General features: G+C 34.9%; 1 protein-coding gene across 2 annotated transcripts in view; it reads right to left on the bottom strand.

Annotated features, from left to right (window-relative positions):
* Nucleotides 1–1,289: 1,289 nt before the first annotated feature.
* LOC121410393 (non-homologous end-joining factor 1-like) overlaps nucleotides 1,290–10,375 on the bottom strand; it is a 25,673-nt gene continuing 16,587 nt past the window's right edge. For both annotated transcript variants that reach the window (XM_041602445.1, XM_041602446.1), the window contains exons 6-8: nucleotides 9,784–9,898; nucleotides 6,784–6,962; nucleotides 1,290–4,756 (exon numbers count right to left, since the gene is read on the bottom strand). In XM_041602445.1, the coding sequence (XP_041458379.1) occupies nucleotides 4,661–4,756; nucleotides 6,784–6,962; nucleotides 9,784–9,898 (390 nt within the window). In that variant the 3' untranslated portion in view covers nucleotides 1,290–4,660. The remainder of the gene's footprint in view (nucleotides 4,757–6,783; nucleotides 6,963–9,783; nucleotides 9,899–10,375) is intronic.

Genomic DNA, 10,375 nt, shown 5'->3' with positions numbered 1-10,375 from the left:
TTTGTTTTAAGTCTTTTCACTTGCTAATTCTCTATAAATACTAACATCCTTTAAAAGGAAAAGAGCAGTCATGTAAATTTGCTCCTTTCAGCCAGCATTTCAATCGATTTTTATGGTTGGTTTATTTTTTAAGATACATTACCATGGCTCAACTTGCCCCATGCTGTTTGGCTCAACTTACTCCAGTCCGAACTTAGTGCGATAATTTTGTATCCACACATTTATTATGCATCCATCCTATAAAAGACTGACAGGAATGAAGATCCATACCTGGAGTAATAATGTTTGTATCATGTCTTTATTATATCTAAAGACGTGTGTGTTTATAAAGCACTTATCTATTTCACACTCTTTTTTACTTTTTTGGCTGAAATTCATATTTTTCCCTCTAAAAAACTACTTTTTGTTTCAAAGTTGAAAACAATGTGGTGGGGTAAGGGGTTATGATATGGGTCATCAATACATGACACCACCACAATGTCTGACTCATTCATTATTGGCCTGGGGCTGGTGGCTCAACTTGCCCCTATGCTCAACTTACCCCGCCTTCCCCTATTTAGTTTCAATCATATTGGTTTTTTCAAATCATATCAAATAATTAACATATATAACTGGAGGAGCAACCATCGTTTATATCGAGAATTGAATGAAGATTGAAGTAGAACCCCGGACAGGATATTAACCGGGATATTAATCATTTATATTGAGTTGTCTATCATAGAACACTTCATCAATCTCTTCCTCTCTCAATCATTATCGACGTTCATGTACATATGATGCAAACAATTCATTAATATATTTTAAACCAAGTTTTAATCTTAAAAATGTTTGATATTTCATAATCCTTTCCCATACACGCAGTGAGGGGCAGAAACAGTCTATCACAAGTAAACCCTTTCAAATCAAAAGATAGTAATTGATAATGTACAAGGTAAATCACCTTGTCTTAATGACCACTAGTATGAAGACAATTAGTCATGAACATGGAAGCTCCTATCAAAATGTCCGCTATTTATACAACAGAAATGGGTCACTATTCATAAAGCTATAAGGACTATTGCTCATAAAGTATGTAATTCAGATGAGTTTCCCTACCACAATGGTCAAATCAGGGTTGTTAATCATAAGACTGAAAGAGCATCACAGACTATAATATTCACGAGGGTTAGTGATAACCTGCAAGTTTTTCTTTCAGGTGTTTGTAAAAATTGGATCAAGATTTTCAAATTCTCAGCAACCAAAACCTGAAAGGAAACCACTGATAACAAAAATCTCTGAAACAATGCAAATATTTGAAAAAAGTACATTTTTATTCCGATCAATCACTATATTATACAAAGTATTTAGTAAAAGTGTGATGAACTTGACACAACTCAAATGTCATTTTTATGAAGTGAAGTAAATTTTCATGATTGAGAAGTTGGGGTTAAGCTAGATTTTCTTGGTAGATGTATAGTCAATACATTAGTTTAAATTTGTTGACAAAGGCCACATTGAAATAAATAGGGTGACGAGGAAGGGTTATTTACTCAACTGTATCCAACCATTTTCATTCTGTTGTATATTTACTCAAGCTGGATTTTTTTTTAATAACACAATCAATGCACTAAACTTCAAAATTTTATAAATGCATCATCTTTATCAATCTGGAATGTAAGTGCTGTATTGACAACTCGACTATAATACAAATACTCTATCCATCACATCTCTAAACATACTTGTTCGCTCTATACATTATTCAACCTACATTAAATGTACTGAATAGGGTTACAAAGATGGTAAAAAAGATCATTAAATCCATTTATTAATGAAAACGATTTATTTTGTTAAAATTCCTACAAAATTAAGAATCTTTCACCTCACTTTCCATAACTTCAATTGTAATATTGCATTCTACATGAAACTCTCTCAATGTGGTTGAGAAATGTTTGTTAAATCATGGACCTAATAGGTCCATGGTTAAACTGCATCAAAGAATTAACTATGCTCTTGGAAACACCATAATGATCAGAATTAATTCTATCTTGCAAAGAAGTATCTGCACTATCATATAAATAAATGAGTATACAAATGAAAGTGTCTTATCACATTTTGAATGTGAGGGCATCTCAAGAGTTGCCCTTTGCAGTGGCCTTTTCATAATAACTTTCTTCTTTATGAATATAAAAAGAGAGTTTGAAAGCTGACTTTTCCTTCATTGGTGTCTCAATGGCATGCATTTTATAGTAATTTGTGACAGAATTATTCAACCATTATTCAGGCAGCATAAGAGACTATTATGAAGTGAGAACTAGTTATATTTGTTATTTAGAGAGACCACAGGTGACCTTCGCTCCGAATGACACAAACAAACAGTTAAAGTTAGCTCACACAGAAACACGCAGGTTTGGGTGTCTTATCCACTGCATTCAATTTCTACCAATGCTGACCGGGGATAAACAGCAGATGAGGGTAAGATCGAGTCATGGCTACTGAACCTAATAAGAACTCAGGATTCAGAGGCAGACGGCAAAGGCCAAATTAAGCAACACCTTGCACAAATTTTTGGATGTCAACAATTATGTTGACGAGGTAAACTAGTGATATAAGAATTTGCAAGTTGCCTATCAGGAATTGGAGGATAAACATGAGGCTTGTTCTGAAACAGTAATTGATGACGAGCAATTTGAGATTGAAGATGCCTGGTTGGAGGATTACCAGAATGGGTATTTAGAAATCCAGATAAAAGTAAAGGATTTCATGAAATCTATTAAGGCTGAAGCATCTCAACTGGAGCACAGGAAAATGCTGTGGATGGTACTAAAAGCCCCACATCTCATAAAGTCAGTGATTTGGCATCTTCCAACCCTACAACTGGTGCTAATGCATGCCGGATTAAGTGGAAAGACCAGGACTTTCAAGTTTCACCAGAAATATTAGAGATGACTTTACATTCGAATCTAATTTCCACCACCAGAATATACAGTAAACAGGAAGCTATCAAAATACTGTGCACTTGTCTCCAAGGGAAATTATTAGATCTGAATGAGGTATTAGCAATTATTATGATACGGCCTAGGCTTACCTCAATTCGATTTGGGTGATCCTAGATTTGTGACAGATGCAATTGTGAACAACATAAAAAAAAATTGCTCTCTGAAAGAAGAGGATTCAAGATTCTGTGATCTAGTGCATCTGATAAGAAAAAGTTACATGATAAAGGAAGTGAACAGGACATCAGATGTAGACAACAGTCATATAGTCAGAAGAAAAGCGTGCCCATTAGAATTGTGTCCAAATCCTCAGTAAAATGTCCAGGGCTGTCAATGAAAGACTACAGGTAGAATTGACCCAATATGCTTCCACAGTCTGTTAGGGGAGCTTTTGAGATTTAGAGAGCATGAAGTAGCCCTGTGTGCAGACATCTCAAAGATGTAACATCGAGTGATGATACCAGAAACTGACCAACATGTTCACTGTTTCCTTTGGAGAAATATGAAGCAAGAACAGAAACCAGATGTATATGCAATGAAAGTAGTCTTTTCTGGCATCAACCAAGCCACAGCTTTGGTGCAGATGGCTCTGAGGAAACCAATGAGGAAAGGGAGGAGTATCCAATAGCAGCATGTGCATTGAAATAAAACACATATATGGAGGATATTTGTGTCTCAGTAGCTACAGTGACTGAAGTGGAGGAGCTAAGTCAAGACATTGACAAGGTACTAGGAGATGAAGGGTTCACCGTGAGGGATGGATATGTCAAACAAAAGTTTTTCCAGAGAACTAGATGAGATGGATGTAAGCCCAAGCTGTTCGATATAATCAGTGATGAGAAGGTGCTTGGAGTGATTGGGAGATATCGACATTTTCATACAAGTCAAGGAGAATGAGGATGGAGTTCAGTCAACAAAAATGACGAAAAGAGATATCCTGAGTGAAGTAGCTTGTATATTTCACCCCATTAGATTTGCCACATTTGTAATACAAGCAAAGATTTGACTGCAAAAGAATCTCAAGATTTTCAAGATGTTTGTGACCACCACAGTTGGCGAAATTCAAAGCTCAACTGATCCCAGTCAATGGCAACTTATACCAGGTGATGTCAATGTTGCAGATGATCAAACTAGACTTAATTGTGACCAATCCAGATGTCACAAATGGAGAAGTATTCATTTGCCCTTTTAAGGCTAGCAGCACTTTAATTTCTTTCAAATTGTATGAAAGATGACAAAAACTAATCTAAAAGCTGAAATTTCTATAACAAATCTGAGAAGTACAATAAATGCTGTGCTTTATTCCAAATCCCTGTAATTTTCAACAAAATTTGCAAGCTTTGAGAGGTTCAGATTATTTCAAAACTATCAGCACTTAAGTTTAAGTAAGCATGCTATTGAGAAAAGTTGTGGATGGCACTGCCCCCGTCCCCCCGCTGCCGATGATGAACATTACCATTATATAGATATGCATAATCTATTCAGTAACATTCTTCAGAGCATTGCCACATAACATGATGCATTTTGTTCAATATGGTGGATATACCCCGGTAGATACTCACAAAATGGCAATATTTTTTATACATTTCAGGCAATTTTAGAAATCCCAAATTTTCCCTTTCTTAAAAAATTTCTAAGTACAAGTATAAATAAAGTATTTAAAGTTAATTTATATAGACTTAGAATAATTAAAAAAGCTTCTTTTTCTTTTTCTTTGTCTGCAACTTTGCTTTTTCTTCTGCCAGTCTCTTTTCCAATGCCTCTCTCCTTCTTAGTTCATTGTCCTGCAAAAGATGAACACAAAAGAAAAACACTGAAAGAAATATAACATCAATGCAGGGCATACATTCATCATGGAATAAATTGCATCTATTTGTGGAAAAGTGGAACACGAGTACGTAGTAAAGTGTTTTGACAACTGAGCTGACTATACATAAAACATTAGGAACACCCCTGGCAGTCTTTCCTTCAAAACATAGTTTAATTTAGTAGGACTGCTGACCTTGTGACATTAAAAAGAGACACGTTCACTCCATCATTTACCAATTGAATATGAATTGCAATAACCCAAGGCCATGAAGGGGCAATGAAACTCCAATTGGCCTGAGACCTTGATAATACTTATATATAAGCTTTGTGGAATAGGAAAACAGATAAAATGATTAATCTTCTAAAATTAGAGAAAAAAAATATTTGACAAGGAAACATATTATGGATGTAATAATTTATAATATCCAGTAACCATCTCACACATGTTTCATTTAATTTGATTAAACACTTTGCAAATAGTGGAGAAAATATAGTTTTATTAGTTAATTGATCTCAAATGACCGAACAATAAACTTGTATAATTTGTTATACCTGACACTTTTGTATCCACGTTTAAGTAAATAAAATATTGACCAGCACCATTTCGTTAAGTTTTCGAAGTTGGAACCAGTTTACGAACCCCCAAATAACCTTGGCCTAGAATTACACTCATCCATTTGCCTGATGACCCTATGTCCAAGCATATGAAGTTTTAGGAAATAGGTCCTTTTGGTTATGATGACATTAAACTAGCACATCAATGATGTGGAGCTCATTCGGCTTCTCGCAACACAATTTAACACAATTTTAATTTCAGCCCAGTTGACACTGTAGTGAATTATATTGGTGACATAAATTGAGGATATAGAATTGATATTGATGAAGAAATGATATAGAAGCATTTTTTGTGATCTATGAATAAATTTCATATGAATTAAGTATTAATTATTATCTAGTCAAAATTTCTAAACTCTGTGTAGAATCTTGGTGAACCTAATGTAGCTCTCAGATGGAACAAAAATAACCAAAATCAATCAACAAATAAGTAAGTTATTTCTGTGAGTTTTGAAAATATATGAATAAATAGCAGATTCAATGAGTTTCAAAATTCTATGTTTAAATTTTGTATCACCACCTCGATGCTATCATATATAGCAAACAAAATTTAAATTGATCAACAAATGAAGAAGAAAAAACACTTTTTGTGATTTCTGAATAAATTTTGCATGAACTAGAATAATTTTCCAGACGAAATTTCAAAATTTTGTGTACAAGTTTGATGAACCTCATGCAGCTCTACCAGATGGAAGAAAAAAATCAAAATCGGTTAACAAATAAAAAAGTATGAAAGTGAATTTTGAAAAATGCGCATAAATTAGCATATTTAATGAATTTAAAAATTCTGTGTAGAAGTTTTGAATGCCCCACCTAGTGCTATCATATAAAGCAAACAGAATTGAAAAGCGGACTTGAAATGGCGAAGTAGTAGCATTTTGAAATTGTGGACGAACGACAGACGACGGACGCCACGCCACGGCATAAGCTCATCGGATGAGCTAAAAAAAACTAATTGTTGAAAAACTTAATGTTGACACCACCATTAGAAAAGTGGTGCCTATGTCTCGCTTCTGCTATGCAGACAAGACAAAAATCAAACATGTCTCTCATAGTCTTATTAATACTTACTGCTCATACTGCAGGAAGCTATACATAGCAACATGAACTCCAGTCAATATATTCTCAGTTACTAAATGACAGATTTAGGCTTCCATTAATTTTTCTATTCCAGTAAAATGCAGTGTACAGCAGTTTGATAAAATTCCCCAAGTTCAATTAAAAAATACTTCAAATAAATAATTCTATAATTAGACTGACCTTTATCATGTTCCCTCAAACATTTCACTGCATCTGTCAATATATTTGCAATAATGTTTTGTAGTAATAGTAAGTATAATGATCTGATACCATTTCATATAGGAAATCTGAATCTAACAATAATCACCTGTGCAGATTCTCCAGGAGATGGTTTCATAGGAGATTTAGAAGGAGATGATTTAACAGGTGACAAGGTATCAGAAGACACATCACCAACCAATGAACCTGGTAGACGTGACACCCATGCAGGAGCAGCATTATGAGGGTCAGCATCCTCATCAGGTATTTCATCGTCACTAACTTCCTCTGCATGACAGAGAGACAAGATAACATATAGGCTTGGTTAGTTGCATTACAAGACATATGCTACATAGATTTGTGCAAATACAACTTTCTGCTTGGTTTTGATGGCAACATAATCAACCTTTTTGTACATTGAACCCACATTTTTCTCAAGTTTTACTTCACTTCATAAACTGACCAAGTCAATGTCATTTTAGAGCATTACAGACTGTCATAAGAACCAGAAATCAGAGACAGAAATTTCACGAAATTCCCACATATTGGGGGTCAGGGAAGAATTTTATCTACATTTTCTTCCAACAAGTTGTCAGGTCTGACAACTTTCCTTGATAAGGATTGGCTGTAAGGCACTGTTACCATAGTAACTGTCATATAACAAGAGTGTCGCTAAGGCGAGCACATAATACGCCCATCTGTAACGTGGAGCAATCGGTCAAGCAAGGAAAGTGGAAGATGGCTACTTCACCTTTGACCTTTGACATCAAAGGCTTCCTGGGATCAATGCTAGTAACATACACACCAAATTATATGAGCCTAGCTCAAATTCAACTTAAGCTATCGTGTTTATAAGGAGTGCAGAAGACTACAATGAAAATAGGTCACTGTGACTTCCACCTTTGACCTTTTGACATCAAAACCAATAGGCTTCCTGAGATCCATGCAAGTATCATACACACCAAATTATATGAGCCTCGGTTAAGTTCAACTAAAGTTATCGCATTTACAAGGACTACAGAAGGGCACAATGAAAATAGGTCACTGTGACCTTGACCTTTTGACCTTAACATCAATAGGCTTCCTTGGATCCATGATAGTATTATACCTACCAAATTATATGAGCCTAGGTTAAGTCAAACTTCACCTTTGACCTTTGACATCAAAGGCTTCCTGGGATCAATGCTAGTAACATACACACCAAATTATATGAGCCTAGCTCAAATTCAACTTAAGCTATCGTGTTTATAAGGAGTGCAGAAGACTACAATGAAAATAGGTCACTGTGACTTCCACCTTTGACCTTTTGACATCAAAACCAATAGGCTTCCTGAGATCCATGCAAGTATCATACACACCAAATTATATGAGCCTCGGTTAAGTTCAACTAAAGTTATCGCATTTACAAGGACTACAGAAGGGCACAATGAAAATAGGTCACTGTGACCTTGACCTTTTGACCTTAACATCAATAGGCTTCCTTGGATCCATGATAGTATTATACCTACCAAATTATATGAGCCTAGGTCAAGTCAAACTGAAGTTATCACGTTTACAAGGAAAAGTTAATGGACGGACGGACAGACAGACAGACGGACACCGAGCGTGATACTATAATACGTCCCGTCAAGACGGGCGTATAAAAAAGGTAGGCCTACTTGTTGGATAAATCATCTGACAAGTCCTTTCATAAAACGCTCCCCAGAAGTACATATTTTATGAAATTGCCCTGTAGCATAAAAAAGCTAAGTGATATATTGTGAAGAATTTCAATGGTTTACAAGGACAAAAGGGTTCTGTTGCATAAAATTTAGTATTATGGACTGGTAACTATAACATAGCAACAATGAACGCACAACAGCCAAACAATATCAAGGATTTCAGTCGAAATATGATGGCAATATATAAATGCAACCAGTCAGTAAAAGTCTAAAATACATGAAAGTTTAATAGATTCATGTGAAGGATACAGAATTTCCAATAATGTTGTCGAAAGAAATTTACTATCTATACTTACTGGCCCGTATTCTGAAGTCGGGTTTAAGTTAAACTAAGGTTTAAAGTTGTGGTTTAAGTATGGGAAGCCAAAAGTATCAAATTTGTTATTAAGTTGTTTGTTTCTTACATGTTTACTGTGCTCTTTCCTGATTCATTGATGGTGAAGCCAATAATCTTTTTATACTTCCTAAACAATTATGAATCATTTGAGAGCCAAATGAGCTGAAGAATGATATCTTTACTGTTAGTGATTTATGTAACAATTGGCTCGCTATACTTAAACCACAACTTTAACCCTAACTAGACTGGGCTATTTCGACGCCAAAGAAGACTGGGGGGGGGCTGATTCAGCCCCCCCCTATGATCTCGGCCGTCGATCGCGCGATCGCGACGAAAATTGGCACACGCGTTACCCATGGCATTATCTACAAAACTATAACATCAAATTCTGCAAAAAATCTCATGTCTCATTAATTATGCTAATTTATGCGTAAAATCATAAGTTTGCTCTAATTAATAAAATAATGCCCCTGAAATGCTAATTTTTGTTTCACACACTCTAGATAGGCATCTGATCAAATTGATTTAAAAAAAAATTCAAAATCACTTTTATTTTCTTATGTATTCTATTGTTTTCTAAATTTCTTATGTATTTCATTGTTTTTCGACTTTTTGTTTTTTATTGTTTTTTCAATGGAAATTGTCGGGGACTTTATTTTGACCATAAAAAAGATAAAATTAATTGATTTTAAGCAGTAAAAGGAAAAATAATGATACATTTATGAATTTTGGTTAAGAACACTATTTGCATTGGATTTGTACACAAATTCACGTTTTTGAGTAATTTGGGGTCTGCATGCACTTACGAAATGTTGCGTAATTTTGGAACCGCGTACCCGGGGGTCACAATTTTGGTCTCAAAAGTTGCGCGAGACTTGAAAGTAAAAAGTCAGCGAGCGACGCGGTCAAAAAATTTCGCGCGGCGGATTTATCACGAAAAATGTCGAGGGGGGGGCTGAATCAGCCCCCCCCCCAGTCTTTTTAGGGTTAAACCTGAGTTTAAGTTAAACCCGACTTCAGAATACGGGCCACTGTGTTTAAAATTACCTACCTGCATCTAAAGGTCGTTTCAACCATGCTCTAGTGATCATTACTTCTTTGTAGAGGTCTTGCCCTTGATCAATGAAAGCTCTCTCACCATTGTTTACAATCTCTGTTCTAAATGCCTATATCAGGAGCAATATTAATACAGATATTTCATTAGTAGTTACAATGTAATACTTTACATCAAGGAAACTATGTCAATCTGTGTACTAAGTATTAAAATATTCTAACCAACACTTCACAAACTATTATGTATCAGTTGGAAGTCCAGCTGAGAGCAATGCTAGAACTATCAAATAATTCAATGGCATTCAACACAGTGTCATTGTTCTTCATTAATCATACTACCTGAAAGATAATGATTAATGATGATGGAAAATATTTACATGTAAAGAATGCACATTTTTTTTTAATTTAACACATCTTTAAAGGACAGTTTCAACAAAATAAAATATGATGGATAGGTTAATCTTAAACAATAAGCAGGATAAACATATGTCAACATCTTAAGTCTTGTAAAAAGGAAAAAAAAATGATCTTATTGCAAAATGGTAAACCAAAGACCAAGGCTTTCCTAAAGAATAAATTTTCTAAAATAA

Source organism: Lytechinus variegatus, chromosome 3, assembly GCF_018143015.1.
Source record: "Lytechinus variegatus isolate NC3 chromosome 3, Lvar_3.0, whole genome shotgun sequence".
NCBI classification, from domain to species: Eukaryota; Metazoa; Echinodermata; class Echinoidea; order Temnopleuroida; family Toxopneustidae; genus Lytechinus; species Lytechinus variegatus.
Note: the sequence above shows the minus strand (reverse complement) of the source record. Positions and strands in the feature narration are given on the sequence as shown.